Below are 17,467 nucleotides of genomic sequence, written 5' to 3'. Positions count from 1 at the left end.
AGTGGGGGGGGGGGGGGGGGGGGTGGCAACGATGCTATTAAACGTGAAAGGCAGAGAGCACCTGTCTTTGCACTCAAGCACCTGCCAAGGTGACGGGTAACATGTGCCATGGCCCTTGAGCTCGATCCCCTGTGCCTGTGATATGGGTGCCCTGGTGGAGGAGTGCGGGTTGGGCAGAGGATGTGCAGCCAGACAAAAGCTGATTCGTCTCCTGACTCTCCCACAGACCAAGGTAAGGCCACAAGGTCCCCGTGTGGGCCCCTCCCTTACTCCCTCAAGAGCCCCGTCGAGGGGACACACATGCGCGGTGATGCATGTCAGGGGCATCTTCAAGGGCTTGGGTGGCCTTTCCCTTTAAGGAAACAGGAAGTCAGAGTGAGGACTCCTTTGGTCTCTCCCCTGGGGGGTCCAGGAGTGATGTCAGGCCTGCCTAGAGAGACCACCCACCCCAGAGTGGACCGGCTGGGACCCTGGAGTCCACGGTTCAAGTACACTCTTAGACTCTGGCTGGGTTGGTTGAGAAGGGGGGTGGGGGAGAGCGGGGGGGGAATGTTCTCACGGTGTGGGACATGATGGGATTTGAGCCCAGCCTCTCTCAAAAGAAGCACAAATGATATTTTCGCAGGACAGGGTTAAGCAGAGACAGCTCTCCTGAACCAGAAGGTGAGGCTTCGGGAAAACTTCCTACATGATCACCGGAAGGGCAAGGGGAGAGCCTCTACCCTGACCTGTCCGTACGCAGGGGGGCCTGTGTCCCCCCGGTTCTACCCCTCAGGAGCTCGAACACCTGAGAAGCTTTCAGACTGTGCGGATGTCCTTCCGGGGAAGCTTCCCTGTGCCAACAGGAAAGGGTGGGCAACTCTCTCCCCTCTTGGGGGGTGGGGCAGGGACTGACTGACCACGGGGGACCAGCAAGGGGGCCAGGATCTGAGGGCAGTGTTCTCATACCTGAGCTCCACTGGAATCACCTGGAGGGCTGGTCAGAGCACAGATGGCTGGCCTACCCCCGGAGTTTCTGATTGTGTGCATCTGAGACGGGCCTGAGATTTCATTTCTAGCAAATTCCCTGGGGATGCTGACACTGCGGATCTGGGCACCTCACCTTGAAAAGCACCCTGTAGAGGCTCTTCCCAACCTTGAGGAGGAGAGGGGCGGGGGAGGGGGGGTGGCGAGGGGTGGAGAGGTGGGCCTGGTGTTGCTAAGCCACCGTTAGCCACAGGGAAATGGGACGGGGCCCCTGGGAAGGAGAGCAGGCGGACCAGGCGACCTCAGACAGAAGGCCTCAGACAGAAGGCCGTGGCCAGTGTCGGTTTATTGACATCTCTCCGGAGGTGGAAACAGGCTCCGTCGCCTCTTCACCGAGGCGTCCGCTCACCATCCCGCGGGCCTACTTGAAGGCCTGGCAGCTGCCGGAGGAGAGCCTGTCCCCCGGCCGCGCCTTCTCCTTGCCCCAGAGGGTCTTGAGCTTGCGGTAGTACACCTTGCAGCTGAAGCCCTCCCGGAAGCCCCCCTTGATGTGGCTCTTGAGGGAGTGCAGCGTGGGGTACATGCGGCAGCAGGCCGCACACTTGTAGCCGCTCTGCTGGGCGGGGTGCCACCTGGCGGCCTTCAGGATGTCCTGGGACGTGATGCCGTCCGTGGAGGCCAGGCCGTGCCCGGATTTCTTGGCGGCCTCCCGGGGCCAGGCGTCTTCCTGGGAGGAAGAGGACGAGCAGATGCTCTCAGCCGGGTCCTCGGGCAGGCAGCCGTCCCCCCTGCCCTTGTCCCGCTGCACCTCTGGGAAGCTGTAGGCCTCCAGGTGGCTCTCTTGGTCCGTGCAGACGAAGTAGCTGTAAGGGGAGAACCAGGGCCGGTAGACAGTGCAGCCCCGCCGGGGCTCCCTGGTCTGGGGGTCCCCCAAAAGGCAGTCTGCAGAGGAAGACAGGGGTGGGTGTGAGCGGGAGGCCCGGAGCGGCCAGAGGCCACGGGAGAAGCAGACAGGCAGGAAGGCCGGGCCTGGGGTCGGGTGGCCTCTGTCCCACCTTGACTGCAGTTGTTGTTGTTTTTTTGAAGTGTATTTATTTTTGAGAGTGAGCAGGGTAAAGGCAGAGGTGGGGGGCGGGGGTGGGGGGCGGAGAGAGAATCCCAAGCAGGTTCTGTACTGTTAGCAGGGAGCCCGATGCGGGGCTCGAACTCAAGAAAATGAGATTATGACCTGAGCCAAAACCAAGAGTCGGGCACTTGACTGGCTGAGCCACCCAGGTGCGCCCCCCCCACCCCGACTGCTGTTTGGAGAGCAGGTGGCACCCGGGGGAGGGGTGGGGGGTAGCTGTTGAAGGCATTCCTTCCTGCCACTCGCAGCTCCACGAGTGGCAGCTTGATCTCTGGGCGGTGGAGAGTGCCTTCGTTCACCAAGCCTTGACATTTGTCAGGTGCCTCCCTCCCTGCAGACAGCTCTCCTCTGCGTCCTCCGAGGAGACGGGCAGGGGGCTCAGCCAACAGCCAGACGTCTGGCTTCCTGCAGTCTGTTTCCCACCACCCATGGCTGTGGCCATTTTTCCGGCCTCCACACCTGTCTTCCCGTAACAACCCGAGCAGGCCGAGGCCCCTGTGCCACCCCCGCGTGAGAGGCAGGCGAGGAGAAGCGGGGCCCCTCCAGGCCTGTGGGGTGTCCGCTCCAGGAAGGACGAGGCAGGAGACCACAGGGGAAAAGGCGCCCTCCAGCAGCCCTTGCCCCTCCAGCCTCTCCCGTGTGCCCGCCGGGGCGGAGAAGGCCTCACCTGGAGAGAGAACCGTGTTCTGCACCCCATGCCGGAGAGCGCTGCCAAAGTACTGGGGTGACAGGGCCTGAGCTGGGCTGGGCGCCTCCGTGAGTAACGCGGTCTTTGCGATGTCTGGGTTACAGAAGAAACACTCTGGTGAGCTGACGTGGAAGTCCTCGTCTTGGTGACCCCCCTCCCCGACATACCTAGAGGCTCCACCTTGGGACCCTATGACCTTGCAAAGCCAAAGAGAAACCATGCCCTCTTTTGTACCCAGATAGGCAGAACTGTTCTGGGTGGCATCCCGGAGAATTCCAAATGGGGCATTTTTGTTGATCTGGGGAAGATTCTCTCCAAAGGAGAATTTGAGATGCAGACCGATGGACAGCTTTCTGCCTGGCCCGCCTTTCTCCTGACCTTCCTGCAGCTCGCTCTGTGTGCATGTGTGTGCGTGCGTGCGTGCGTGTGTGTGTGTGTGTGTGTGTGTGCGCGCGTCTGCCTGCCTGCCTGCCTGCCTGCCTGCGTGTCTGTCTTCGTTCTGCATTCCAGCCTCTGGGCTCGCTCTAGGATCCAAGGGAGGGAGTCTAGTCATGGACCCCATATCCCGCATAGGTTACATGGTCCCTTTGATGATGAGAAGCCAGTGTCTCCGAACGAAACCTCTCTCACCCGTAGGCAGGGAGCGCTTGGGTGGCCCCTGGACGGCTGCTAGCGCCTGATAATAAGCCAGCCTGCTTCAAATCCCAGAGTGGTATCTGTGCTCCGTTTGAGAAACCAACCTTTAAGGGTCCTCTGCCCAGGCATACGGATACTGAGGAGACCCAGCTCCTCCGTAGAGCAGCCCCCTCAAGCTTTAATGTGCACACTTCTCCAGGGATCACCCGGAGGTCTTGTTAAACACACAGGCTCTGCCTCAGCAGTCCTGGGGGTGGCCTGAAATTCTGCATTTCTAACAACTGCCCAGGTGATGCCCACGTGGATGCCCCACAGACCACACTGTGAGGAGTGAGTCCTCAGAGGTCCATGTTTATTCCATGATGTCCTCAGTGACCCTGCCTCTTAGGCTCCTACTGATGGATTGGAGAGTCTTCTCCAGCTTGTCAAAACAGGCCTGAACCTGGCACATACCCTACATAGACTGTCACCTGAGATTCTGGAAGAAAAAGAATTTTTTGAGAACAAATGTTTCCCCATCCTTCCCTTGCCGGAAATGAATAAACAGCAGGGACTACTTACCGTGAGTGCAGCATTTTGAAAAATTATTTTCTCCCCGTGTGTAATTTGCCTGTCTCACTAAATCGTAGTCCTGTAACATGATCTGGTGGAGGACTCAATTAAAAGCTTCCGAAAAACCACATTTTTGTGGCCCTAGTGGCACCGGAGTTTACCTGGCAAGCTGGTGGCATGTGACGACATAATGTCAGGAAATGCGGCCAGGGCAGAGGAAGAGATTCGAGGTCCAGAAATGCTGAGGAGTGAGAAGTTCTCCATGTTGTGACTACCATAGGGTATGGAGATTATGCACCTGTTCCCAAGAGGCTGTTTGGGTTGTCCAGACGATAAACATTCTGAGTGCCGTTGACATCACAAGGTCACCTGATTCCACTCCCCAGCTAGGGTATCCCTTTCAAAGATGGATAGCGTCTATTACGTTCTGTAAAGATTTCTTTTGACTTGTCATTCCTCGTTGGCTGGCCTGGATTGAGGATACCTGGGGTGGGGGTGGGGGAGGGGAGAAGGAAGCATATGGCAGAAATGTGATGGTGATATAATCTGTTGACAGCCCCCCGCCCCCTGACTTTGATCTTTGGTGTCATTTTTGTGTCATTGCTGTCACCCCCCCCCACCGCAGCTCTGGGGACCTCTGTCCTCTCTGAATAACCTTCTTGCTTTCCTTCACCTGCCTAACCTCTGCCATCAGATGTTTTTGTTGTTTTTGATTTTTAGTTTGGTGTGTGGTTTTTACATTTTCCTTGGAAATCGTTTCAAAGTTAGAAAAAACTGCAAAAATAAAATTAGTATGAAGAGCACCCATACATTCTGTATCCAGATTTGCCTGTTGTTAACATTTTACTGCATTTGCTTTATCAGTTCCACCCCCCCCCCCCCCGCCCCGGCCCCCAGCATGCTGTGTTTTCTGAACTATTTGAAGGTAAGTTACAAGCGTCCTGTCCCTTTGTGTCGAAATACTTCAGTGTGTCCGTCCCAAGAACCGGGACCAGATAATGCTTTAAATGGTTGGTGCTATTTTCAGCAAATGGGTGGCTTAATACCATTATAAGCCTTTTTCCTGGTGACACTGAACTCCAGAGTAACAAGGTTGCCTCTGTGTCCCTGCTACCCTCTCCTGTGACAACCTAGTGCTGGAGGGAAGTGGGGGAAGGGTGAAAGGTGAGAATGCTCCATGCTGATCGTCACAACAGGTGCAGACTAGGTACATCGGTGTATTGGATCTAAATGTGTGTGCTTGTGCAGCGTGGAAAGATCTGGTCTGGTCTGTGAGCAACGGCAGCCTCCCCTTGCAGCGTGCGGAGCAAGCGGGCGTGTGAGTAAGCGTCTGTGTAGGACGGCCCGGAGTCTTGCTGGTGTTCCTCCGGAGCGCTGAAACCTGGTGGGACAGTGTGGAGAAGCTGATTTCCTTGCCCGCCCACCTCGGAGCCTGGTTGGAAAGCTAAGCTTAGAATGAGTTGGAATGTCACTGACGCCCTGGCCTTTGGCAGCTTTGAGGGTATCGGCGATTTGATTTGGCCCTCGTGGTGCAGAGAAAAAATCACGGGGTCCTGGGAGTCGGTGTGGGTGAGTCCTTATCCCCGCTCTGCCGTTCGCTCCCTGTGCAGTGTTAGGCATGCCTCCCGGCCACCGTGTTTTCCTGTTTTGTTAACTTAGACAGTTGGAATGGATGGACATCTTCCTGGTCGAAAACCTGGTGATTTATGTGCGGAGGTGGGACAGCATAGTAATGAGCGATGCACGTAGGGGTCCAGAAGACTTTGAACTTCTTCCTGGCGTGGGTCATTGAATTCTTCCCACTGCCAGCTGGGAACTTCTGACAGACTTCCTGAAAAGGGGGCTCAAAATATTGGGGTGCCCATGGGAGACTGTGTCAGTGCTTGTTTGTAGAGTTTTTAAAAACAGGACTCTCTTGGTTTGGTTATTGAGAAGGTCATGGGAACCTGGTCGCCCAGGGTTGGTTGTAATCCTGACAGCAGGGCCTCTGTCTTGCATGCTATACCCTCTTGGTATGTTGTTGCTGGTGGCCCCCGGGCAGGAGGTGACACTCCCAAAGTGGTCGGTCACTACATAAAATGTGTCTCTCTCTTGTTTGTTTCCCACCTGCTTTCCGAGCCCCTTTCTCGGACAGGTAAGATACCGTCTTTCTTACAGATGACCCACGTCACAGGTGTCTCCCTCTGCTTGGATGTGTGCATGTTGGGGGTGCTGTTGGGCGGGCCACCGGGTCGGGATCCTATCACCTTTCAACCATCTCCATTAGGTTCTGAACCACCAAGCCTCTGGTCCAAAGGGAGGGACAGAGCATGGGGGTCATCGGTGCCATCAGCAGGAAGGGGGCTCGTTGCACATCCTTCAGGTCTGGAAATGCAGGAAGCCCCCAGCCAGAATCCCACCTCAGACAGAAGGGCGGTTGCTCCCGGACTGACCTCGAGAGAGGGTCTTGAGTGGCTTTTGTAAATGGAAAAAGGCCCAGGAGCAGTTTCTCTACAATGTCTGCCCATAATGTGGTCGGTTTTTTAAGTATTTGTATAAAAAGCCAGTTCAATGAAACCAACTTCTTAAATGCCGACTCATGCCAGGTTCCATGCTGAGCATTGTAGAAATAAAAGTCAAGATGTTCCATCCCCTCCAAGAGCTGACCATTTTATCATAGAGACAAGGTGTGTTGGCCAGAAAGACTTAGAGCATTGTAAAGAGACCAAATGATGGGTTATCTTTAAATTTCTTAAGAATTCAGTACATGCGTCCTAAAAGGTAGAGAGCAGGAAGTGTAGAAAATCCACAACGGTGCCTAATCCAGAAGATATTTATGTTTTATTGGAATGTGTTTTTAAAATAAGAGGAGCTCACCGTTTACAAGTCACTTTGACAGGTGTTTTTGGTACTTACACATTCAGAAATGAGCATGTCTGCACTAAAAGTTCACTTTAAACCAAGAAGGAAACCACCACAGAAACATCTGAGCCAGGAAGTGGTGAGGGATCAGGATCTCCTTCCCCTGCGAACCTCTCTTGAACATTTGCCCTGGTTTCGTGGTGGCCCAAATACTTTCTAGTTTGGGGGAAAAGAGTCAAATGCTTTCATCTCCAAGGTCTACTCTGAGTTCACAGATGTTATGATCAAAGAAAAATTAGGAGGGTGCGGGATGTGATAGGCAAGCTGTGCGAAAGCAGGTGACATGGCAAGATAACGCCTTTAGGAGGAGAGTCAGGAGCTGATAACCCCCTTGTGGGTCCGGCTGGAGCTCTTGCTAGTGTGACGTGTCTACACCTGGAGACCAGGCAGCCTGAACCTGTCAGCTCTGTGCCCCGGCCCCCAGGGTTGTCCTCACCCAGCTCTTCACGGCCCCTGAAGTGGTGCTTTCCCTGTGTGTGCGGTAGATACGCACACTGGGGGGATTCATCCACCCCTCGTCCCCCGCTTCCTGTGCCGCCCAAAGACCTTTACAATAGGGCTTCCCTAGGTAGTTACGGAAGGGATACGGCTGCTGAAAGCACAGTAAAGAGACCTGCATCCCCGTCCCAGGACTCCGCAGTGCAGGGCAGAGAGAACTACTTTATGCCGAGTTCAGCAGAAGACAAATCATCCCCCCCCGACCTCAGTTACTCTTGGGAAGGCTCCGCATGCATAGGCCTTTTGAGGTGTTGATGAAGATTGGAGTCTGTGATCAAGTATAACCTCTCCTTCCCCAAGATTGACAGAATATACGGAGCAGTTGGTAAGGACAGAAACCTCACGCGTGATTCCAAGGCCCCCGGGGTGGATCTGGAGCTCCCTTGAGGATTGAGCTGGATCTCCAGGTCGGGGAGGAGTCCCTGTTGCCAGAGTGTAGACCATGTGGCTTACAGCCCTGAGCTCCATTCCTTGGAGTTATGATCTCGGCCTCCATAAGTCTCCAGCTGCAAAATGGGTTTAGCAGTTCAACTCAGGATATTCATTGAGCACCTACTGTATATACCAGACCAGGCTAGCCGTTCAGGACACGGAAGTGAATGAGACATGGCCTTCACCCTCCAGATGTTCACAACCCGGTGGGTTGGAGTTAATCTTTCGAACCAAAGATCCCGGAGAGAAGGGCCTTCTGTGAGGTGTGTTCCACGATCCCAGGCAGAGCGAGGTGGTGGAAAGGGAGAGAAAACCCGAGCTCTGGTTCCACCCCACCAGTAATCGGCCCGTGACCTGCCAGGTACTTATCACGTGGAGCCCCGCCTTGCTCATGTATAAATAGAATTCCTGCCACCACCCCTCCAGGTTGTCGAGTCGGTCAAGTTCCCCCGGCTTCCTTGGCCCCGAGGTCGTACGCATTTGGTGTGAGCCCGGCCGGACGGAGTCCCCACGGCGCATCTGAGCATGCAGCTGCCCGTTGTCCCCAGTGCCTCCTCAGGAGTAAGGAGGCCCGTTGCCCACCGTGAAAGTGTGCAACACAGGTGGCTTCCACTTTGAGCCTGACCTCCAGCGTCTGTCCCCATGCTCATGTCTGTCCCCGTGCTTGTGTCCCCTCAGCTTGTGTTCACAGCAACATACAAATACCGTAGTTCATTACTTCCATCATTTCTTCTTCAGAGGGCTCGGTGACCCCAAGGTAAGGGGTCAAGCCGTGGGTCAAGGAGGCAGGTTTCACGGGATAAGTTACCTTTAAGTTCTTTGCCCCTCATTAACTGGGTGGGGCAGAACTAGAGTGGCTAGTTCTAGCGATGGATGGACTTTCCCATCAAGAAAACCGGATCGGAAGGCTCAAGAGTGTGCCGGCTCTTTTGAATGTCCCCAAAGCCTCGGGAAGGGACAGCTGTGGGCGTGGGATCAGGGAACGCAGCAGAGTGACGTGGCTCAGAGCCCCACGTGCCTCCGCTCACCGTTCCCATCTTCCCCTCTGTTTGCAGTGGACCACAGCATGTTCGAGAACTTGAATGCGGCCCTTCCTCCAAAGCTGCAGCCCGGCTGCTCCCTCCCCCACCTGTCCAGGCTGACGGCCCCCGGCTCTGCCGCCCTGGGGTCTGCGGAGCCTGGGGGGCCGGGGCTCCGGGTGGGTGGCAGCCAGCACCTCAAGAACCTGGGCAGGGCCGTGGGGGCCAAAGTTAACGACTTCCTGCGGAGAAAAGAGCCCTCGAGCCTGGACGGTGCGGGCGCCATGGAGATCAACAGGCCGGCGGGGGCGCGGCTGGACGGCGGGGCCGTGGAGGCTGACAGGTGAGCGCAGGAGGCTTGCTCGCAGAGCTCCAGGCCGAACCCGTGTCTCCGGGGGACATGAGGTTGTCACGCGGGGAATGGCGGGGGCGATGCTCCTGCTTGCTGACTGCCACCCCACCGCAGCTAAGGCGTCCTGAGCGCCCATCGCATGTCAGCAGACGCCCGGCTACGCGCTTCCCTGTCCCTTGCAGCGACTTTGCGAGGTAGATCCCATTGTTACCACTTTGCACGTAACTGAGGTTGGGGGGCGGGGGGGGTGGGGGTAGCGTGAGGAGCTTAAGGTTACCAAGTTAGTGATGGGCAGAGTGGAATGAGGAAAGTGGGAGTCTGTGGGACCCACTGGGGCAGGCGAGGGAGAAGCCTGCTGTGGTGGGCCTCCTGTTCTCATGCCCACACGCCCCTTCTAGGCCTTGCTTTATATATATATATATAAATATATATATATTTATATATATATATTTAAAAAAAATTTTTTTTAACGTTTATTGATTTTTGAGACAGAGAGAGACAGAGCATGAATGGGGGAGGGTCAGAGAGAGGGAGACACAGAATCTGAAACAGGCTCCAGGCTCCAAGCTGTCAGCACAGGGCCCGACACGGGGCTTGAACTCATGGACCACGAGATCATGACCTAAGCCAAAGTCAGACGCTTAACCGACTGAGCCACCCAGGCTATTTATTTTTTTTAATGCCTATTTTTGAGAGACAGAGGGCAGGCAGGGGAGGGGTAGAGGGAAAGGGAGGCACAGAATCTGAAGCAGGCTCCAGGCTCTGAGCTCTCAGCACAGAGCCCGACACGGGGCTCGAACCCACGAACTGTGAGATCGTGACCTGAGCCAAAGCTGGATGCTTAACCGACTGAGCCCTCCAGGCCCCCCCAGGCCTTGTTTTAAACACCTGCTGTGCTCCTGACCCAGCAGGTCCTTCGTAGGGCTCATCACACGGGCTGTGACATGACTCGGTTCACCTGTGGTCCCAGCAGCAATACTCTGCTGCTGTGAGCACTGAGCGGGGGTGTGACGGGTGGAAGGCCAGCTCTGTCGGCTGCCACAACCCACACACCACACCGGGGACGGGGCCCGAGCAGGGAGGTGTGTGCCGGGTGGGGGAGCCGCTGGGCAGCTGGGGGGCTTGGGGCGTCGCCATCCTTAAAGCACACGCGCTTGTCGCCTCAACCCCACAGGTCAGCCCTGCAGGACGCGTTCCCTCGGCTGGACCCCCCGCCTCCCATTACCAGGAAGCGAACCCCTCGTGCCCTGAAGACCACGCAGGACATGCTGATCTCGCCGCAGCCAGTCCTGAGCAGCCTGGAGTACGGGACAGAGCTGCCTCCTGGGCAGCCCCGGGAACCCCTTCCCACCGCCCAGCCCGACGTTCCCGAGGAAACGGCGGAGAGGGGCGAGGCTCTGCCCAACGGAGAGGTCTCCCTGTCAGTGCCCGACCTGATCCACCAGAACAGCCAGGACGAACCCAAACCGAAGATAACGGAGTGCAGAAGGGCCTCCTCCCCTGGCCTCCTCGAGAGGAACGGCCTCAAGCGCAGCCTGAGCCCCGTCCGCCTGGCCCAGCCGCCGGAGGACAGTGGCCCCCCGCCTCGGGCACGGACCTCCAGCCTTGACAATGAGGGCCCGCACCCAGACCTGCTGTCCTTTGAGTAGGGCCCCTTCTCCCTGCCAGGCACCCCCTTCCCCTCTGCCGTCTCTGTCCCTGGTGCCCCTTGGCCCTTGCCCCCGCTCCGCGTGCCCTTTGCCCCCTGTGCAGAGATCAGAGCGCCGATCCGGGGCCAGGCTCCCTGAGTCACCCTAGTTAGAGCCTCTGTCTGCCGAATGCTAAAGGGCTGGGCTGTGGCTCCCGAGCCTCATTTTCTAGAAGCTCCCCCCACCGGGGGCCAGCTGCCACACTGGGGGATGGGAGCATCGCTGTTCCCAGGCAGCCCGGACTTCCCACCGGCCTGCAGGGCCACCAGCCCGGGATGAGGGGTCTTGCAGGAATGGTCTCTGCCTGCCCCCCACATGCCATCTGTGCCCCCCCCCCCACTCTTCTCTCTTCACACCCTGGTTCATTTCTTCTGCCTCTGGTGGGGGCATAGGGCCGAATGGAGAATTGATGGGTTGGGCTGACGACGAGCCCAGACCTGGAAAGCCACACACCCTGCTCCTCCTGGTCCCAAGACCGTGTGTTGTCCCCTCACCTCTACCCTTTGGGTCCTGAGACCTGGGTGCAGCCTTGTCACCAGGGGTTGTCAGGGCATTTTCCACCTGCCTTGTTGGGGGACACACCAGGCCCCCCGGGGCCGACCACTGAGAAGGCGCTGGGGAAAGCCATGCGACCAGCCGCTAGTGGGCTCCGTGTGCAGAAGGAAAGGCCAGGGCCCCCCTTGCTGTGTGTGAGGACAGGGCGAGGCGGGCCCCCGAGGAAGCAGAGGAAGCAGCTGAGCAGATTAGCACCTTGCTTTGGGGGGAGGGCCCAGGAACTTGGCCTCCAGGGAGCCGGCCCCAGGAGAACCCAGAGCAAAAGTCACAGAGAAGACAGGGTGAGGACAGAGAAGACTTTGAGGGAGCGCCCACAGCCTGAAATGATGCGGCTCTGGGGTCTGGGCGTGGTGAGTGCGAGAGCCAGAGTGACCAGGGAGACTGGGAACGAGGCACAGCCCCTGGGCCGGCCGGCCGGCCAGCCAGCCAAGCCACCTTCCACTGGGCAGGAGGCGCTGTGTTCTGCTAAGTTGCCCGGGTCTCCCTGGAGAGGCCTCCGCCCTGCCTTTCCCTGCCCCGATGCCGCACGGTCCTCTCGCTCCCTGACTTTGGGATCTATGTCAGGGACTCACCCGGTTCATCGTGCCCTCCTGGCTTTACTCATTTTATGTTCCTCTGTCCCACCAGGAGCCCCCGTCAGCGGGGCGGGGTGGGTGATCCCATCCCTGGGGGCCTTTGCAGCGAGAAGATTTGTTGAACAGGGTGGCCGGCTCCCCGGGCGAAGGCAGGTGCAGCATGGCCTGACAGACTGTCGGGCTGTCTTCCCCCTGGGGTTCCTGCTGCCTCCCCTCTTCTGTCCATCGTTCAGCTGCCCCCTCGCCGCCCCCCACAGTGCTCACCTCCCATCACCCAGCTCCTCCTGCCCACCCCCCCCAGGAGAAACATCCAGGCTAACTCCTGTAGACTTGGAAACCTGTGGGTGGCGGGTGGGGGGCTGCCAGGAAGCTGGTTGCCCTTCCTGCGTCCTTCTGCAGCGACTGCGACCTTGCCACAGCTTTCCCACCCCGTCTTTCGTTGCTCTGGAAAGCAAGGCTTCACTGCGTTTTCATAGCGGAGCCTCGTGTCCCCCACGAGGGTCTGCACATGTCGGGCACCCTGCGGGCCGTGGTGCAGTGGGCAGTGACTAGAGGTCTAGGTCCTGGCTCAACACCAAGAACATCACGACGATGTGCTAACCTGACCCCGAGGCTCAAAAGTTCTCAGGACCACATTTGGAGGCCTGTGAGTTTTCCCAGAATGGCTTGGAGTTTTGCACGAGACACAGAGCAGGAGGGGGTGAGGGCAGAGAGCCGAAACACATTTGCTGGGAGTTCACACAGCTCCACGAGAGCCTCCATGCCGGAAGCTCGGTTTGCTTCTCTGGTGGGGAACTTGGCAAGCCCTTGTGCTCTGGGGCTCCTCCTCCGGAGATCGGGGTGGCCCCGGCCAGGTGATGGGGGCAGCCGTGTGTGCAGAGGTTGCAGGCCCGGGCTGGCTTAGGCACCTTGCTCTGCACACCCCACCCGGCCACTGCTGAGGTCCTGGCCCTCAGATTCAGGGTTAGCATGGGAACCCTACCAGCTTGTCCCCGTGCCACGGCCAGGATGACCCCAGAGTTCTCCGGACTCGTGTCTGCTGCCAAACGAGGCTCCGATCTTCGGCCTCTCTGTGATCTCTACCCTGGCCATTGTCCTCCAGCTGAGGCGATGCTGCCACCTGGGGGAGGGGGGTTGAGCCTGAAATCCCGTCCTAGGTGCTGCAGACACTACCCGGTGCTAGGGGCTTAGTGCCACCCGGGACAGCAGCAGGGGCAACTTCCGATCCTGCTGAGGGCCTGGGCGAAGACCAGTTCTCCATCCAAAGCCCCATTTGGCTTCCCATGTCTGTCTCAACAGCCTGACCTTCCTGTGATCACAGCATGGCAACCAGCACCCCCCCCCCACACACACACACACCCAGCTTCTCTGGGAGCTTCTCTGGGAGCTTCTCTGGGAGCTTCTCTGGGAGCTTGGCCCTTGGGTGGCCCAGTTACTCAAGGGCAGGATACCAAGAGTGAAGGACCATCTTCTATGTCTGCATAAGGAAGTTGGGGGCACGGAGTCATTTCTCTCCCCGATACTCCCCCAACCCCACTGTACCCCCGTAGTCAACACGTAGCTTTCCCCTGATAAATCACAGGTGAGCTTCCAGAACCTGGCAGGTGGGTGGCACGTCCCCCCGCACAGAGAGAAACGCGTCTGTTCTGTGCGTGCATGGTCTGAAGACAGACACGCACGGGATCCATCGACTTTGAAAGAGCAAAGAGGTCGGCCCCAGTCTGGGAGAGGAAGAAGATTACAGATCTATTCTGAGTGTTTTCTAGATATTTTATATTTATATTTTTAGTAGTTTTCCGGTAGAAGGAAACTGCAGAATAAAATGATCGGGTTCAGTTTTGCTGGTTTCTTTTGGTTTCTCCAGACTGATGGGAAGTGGTTGGTCTTCTCGAGGCTCGCTTGTTGGGTGGAGAGCTTTGGCATTTAGGGTTATGAGCCTGCCCTGGGGAGGTGAGGTTGGGGGTGGGGGTGTTGATGCTGGCTGACCTCCCACCTGGGGCCCTCGGGGGCTGTCATGTGCTCCCCTAACTGGCTGGCTGCTAAGCGTCCCCCTTCCCACCTGACCTGTGGCTGTTTCAGGGGCTTCAACATGACATGCGTGGGCAAGCCCCCTCCTCCTCAGGAGGCGATGCGAGTGGACCCCTGGATTGTCCTCCAGGCATGGACTTGACCTGGGGTCTATGGCCCTCTTCCACCGAGGAGGGGACACCGAGGCCTGCACACCCACAGGCCTTCAGAGGGACCGGATCTGCGGTCAGGTTCTCAGAGTCACCATCAGCAGATGTCAGTCAACTACCCAGAGCTGTGGACGGAGGTACTTCCCACATTGGGGCGAGCTTGGCTCTGGCTTACTTAGAGAACGTGGCTTGGAGCGGCGCTGGCCGGAAGCCTTGCTCCCCCAAGGCCGGTGTCGGGCCCAGGGACCCAGAGGACTCTCACAGCTGAGAACCCACCAGACCTCTAACCACTTTAAAAGGGAGGAAGCGAGAACAGATGGGGGGGGGGGGGGGGGGGGGAAAGGCCTTCAGTCTGTTCACAGCAGCCAGACACGTTTTTAAAGGGGGGGAGGTCAGCGCCTTCCCGCCCAGCTCTGTCCTTTGCCCCCACAACCAGGCCCAGTGGTTGGATTTGACAGCACGCGGGGTCCCGGGCTCCACATCAGCAATGTCTGGGGCAGGAGGCTCCAGCCTTTTCCATCTTGAATTCCACTCCGTGTCTCGAGATGTGTGAAAAGACGGTGCTCTCAGGTTGCCTGCTCGCTCTGCAGTGGGCACAGAGCACTGTCCTGGGGAGGCAGGAGAAACACAAAAACCAACCCAGCCCATTCTATGCCTGGGGGAAAAAAGCAAAAAAATAAAAGAAAATAAAGGCATTGAAAATACTTACAATAGCAACCTTTTCTTCAAGTGTAAGCTCCAATGACTATTCTTCAGGCAACTTTTCCCATTGGATGGCTCCGGGGTTGGCCTCCTCGGGCATTCAGGTGTGAAATGTGCCGTTGATACGCCTTTCTTTTCCGCTATTATGCGGGGTAGTTATTTTTGGCAAAGATCAAATAGGAAAAGGGGCAGCATAAAATTTTCTTGAAACTTTTAAGTGTAAAAATGGATGTGCACAGGTCCCTCCTAAGGCTGTTCTCTGAGCTGAGCTGATTGATGGTCTAGAGAGTGAGGTGCAGAGATGCATGTGCTCAGACAACGTGACCAAGTCCCCCTGCGTGAGCTGAGAGCCGTCTGGTGCACAGTGGTGACGTGGTGGGAGAGGGATGCCTGGTTTTCCCTCTCCGTGTGGGCAGTGGGTGAGGACGCCATGGGCCTGTCCCTCCTAACAGGCTACATTAGCAGGATATCAAAATACAACAGAAGCACCAAATGGGGGAGGGGCTGGGTCATGGGAGGCAATTAACTTCACCTGGAAGTGTTTCTCCTCCGAGCTTGATCTTGCAATAATTGCTGAAGAAAACGAACAAATCAGAGGCCATTCAGAACCCGCTTCATTCCTGAAGTCTGGGCGCGTGCTGGCGGGAGAACCCCAGTTGGTATTCAGAATTAATGGAATTAGCTAATCGAGGACTGTGCCTCAGATGCTGCTCCAAACTCCGAGAACTCCTTCTCGTTCAGTTTGCTCCCAGGCTTTGGCATCCCTTTCAAGTCCGTGAATCCTGGGAGTGTTCTAGAACTCTCTGTGCTTTGACTCCCTGTCTCGACCACTGCAGAGAGTCCCAGCCCGGCCAGCGGCTGCTGATGACTCAGCAATGGTTTATCTTTGAGCTCTTGGCCCTCAGGGTCCCCTGGGCTTCACTCAACAAGCAGCATTTGGGATGCCCCATGCGGAGCCCCCACGGCGGCCCCCCTGCGAGTGGGAACACATAATTAAGTCTGCACAAAGAAATACAGCCTGGTAGATGAATCCCGCCTCCCCCTGACCGTGTCCTAAGTACAGATGGCATTTCATGTCTTTTCTCTCTCCCAAGGAAATCCACTCTGGAAACTTTAAGTTCAGTGAAAGCATCTCTGAGTACTTTACCCCCCCCCCCCAGCCTGCTCCCCCTCCCTGCTGCCGTTTGCACTGGGGCACCCCGTGAAAGCCCACAGTCCCCACCACTGACTTCCTGCTAATGAGAAAATTCCTCCGCATTGGTATCTAGGGCTCGTCCCTCCTCAGAGACAAACCCTCTTTGTGTCCAGCTTATCTCCAGCTGCTGCCATGATAAATGGTCCAACTCCAGGGAGCCAGGAGTAGGCCTGTCCCACGAAGCGAACCCCTTGGTTATAGGCTGCACAGACAGGGAGGCGAGCTCAAGATGTTTAAAGACCAACCCCAGGTTGCTTGTTCTCTCGTGGAAGGTGCCTGAGGAACCGGGCCGTTAGAGTGGGAAACTGCCAGCATTTTCTCCTTGCGATAGGCCGGAAAGGAAAACGAAACAAAAAGCAACCTCCCAACAAATTGCAACTTGTTTTGTTTTTTGGGTTTTTTGCTTCTGCTCTTTAAACCTTCTAGAAGCTCTCGGTGCCATTTGCTACCTTCTTCCTTAAAGCACCTGCCACGTTTACCACCTCATGCTTTCCGGGTACCTGTTTCTGGAGTAACTCCTGTTGGTCTGGTGTGTCTGCCCCCCCTTCATGGGCTAAGTCATGGCAACTTAAATTTTTTTTTTTTTTTCAACGTTTTTTATTTATTTTTGGGACAGAGAGAGACAGAGCATGAACGGGGGAGGGGCAGAGAGAGAGGGAGACACAGAATCGGAAACAGGCTCCAGGCTCCGAGCCATCAGCCCAGAGCCCGACGCGGGGCTCGAACTCACGGACCGTGAGATCGTGACCTGGCTGAAGTCGGACGCTTAACCGACTGCGCCACCCAGGCGCCCCAAAGTCATGGCAACTTAAAAGATGTTCTCTGGGGCCGCCTGGGTGGCTCAGTCAGTGAAGCATCTGACTTCAGCTCAGGTCATGATCTCGTGGTTTGTTGGTTCGAGCCCCATGTCAGGCTCTATGCTGACAGCTGGGAACCTGGAGCCTGCTTCAGATTCTGTGTGTCTCTCTCTGCCCCTCCCCGGCTCATGTGCTGTCTCTCAAAAAATTAATAAACATTTAAAAAAAAGTGTTCCCTGTGGTTCCCTGTGAGGGTTCAGGTTGGTCCAGACCACCGTGAGGCCCGTGAAGGAGCAGCCTGGCCTTTTGAGATGGAGGGAAGTGAACTCCATCGTTCCTGTGACTGGCATGCAGCTTCAGCCAGTGCTCGAGCTCCCTCCACATCCTGAGCCCCCAGTGGACCCACCGGTTGCTGGATAGGAAAGCTCGGAACGAGTCTGGACTACCCATCTTGGACTAGCTTCCCAGCATCCTCCAGGTGATCTGGTAAATTCTGTTTCAGTCTTCCTTGCTCCATTCTAAGTGCTGGGTCCTCTGTGTCAAGAACTGTCAGATGGTCTTTGCAGCAGACCTGGTGAATTTTCTCTAAACCGGGCCGAGGTCTGCCG

General features: G+C 56.8%; 2 protein-coding genes across 11 annotated transcripts in view; one reads left to right on the top strand and one right to left on the bottom strand.

The window, feature by feature from the left end:
• LOC131496055 (carboxyl-terminal PDZ ligand of neuronal nitric oxide synthase protein) overlaps positions 1-11,804 on the top strand; it is a 285,001-nt gene extending 273,197 nt beyond the window's left edge. For 7 of the 9 annotated variants that reach the window (XM_058701203.1, XM_058701202.1, XM_058701200.1 and 4 more), the window contains 2 exons: positions 8,855-9,161; positions 10,345-11,804. In XM_058701203.1, the coding sequence (XP_058557186.1) occupies positions 8,855-9,161; positions 10,345-10,819 (782 nt within the window). In that variant the 3' untranslated portion in view covers positions 10,820-11,804. Of the gene's footprint in view, positions 1-4,330; positions 6,103-8,854; positions 9,162-10,344 lie in introns of those variants that run through there. The other 2 variants (XM_058701209.1, XM_058701210.1) reach the window with 2 other exon arrangements.
• Positions 1,286-4,328, bottom strand: SPATA46 (spermatogenesis associated 46). Of its 2 annotated transcripts, XM_058701213.1 has the most exons (4): positions 4,130-4,328; positions 2,760-2,873; positions 1,775-1,908; positions 1,286-1,693 (listed from the first exon to the last, which is right to left on the bottom strand). In XM_058701213.1, the coding sequence occupies exons 1-4, from the start codon at positions 4,230-4,232 to the stop codon at positions 1,388-1,390; spliced, it is 657 nt and encodes a 218-aa protein (XP_058557196.1). In that variant the 5' UTR covers positions 4,233-4,328; the 3' UTR covers positions 1,286-1,387. The 2 variants fall into 2 exon arrangements, with proteins under 2 accessions (XP_058557196.1, XP_058557194.1); XM_058701211.1 differs by having other exon boundaries at positions 1,286-1,908.
• Positions 11,805-17,467: the final 5,663 nt, after the last annotated feature.

This window comes from Neofelis nebulosa, chromosome 15 (genome assembly GCF_028018385.1).
Source record: "Neofelis nebulosa isolate mNeoNeb1 chromosome 15, mNeoNeb1.pri, whole genome shotgun sequence".
Classification (NCBI taxonomy): Eukaryota; Metazoa; Chordata; class Mammalia; order Carnivora; family Felidae; genus Neofelis; species Neofelis nebulosa.
The sequence above is the reverse complement of the archived record's forward strand: the minus strand, read 5'-3'. Positions and strand labels throughout refer to the sequence as shown.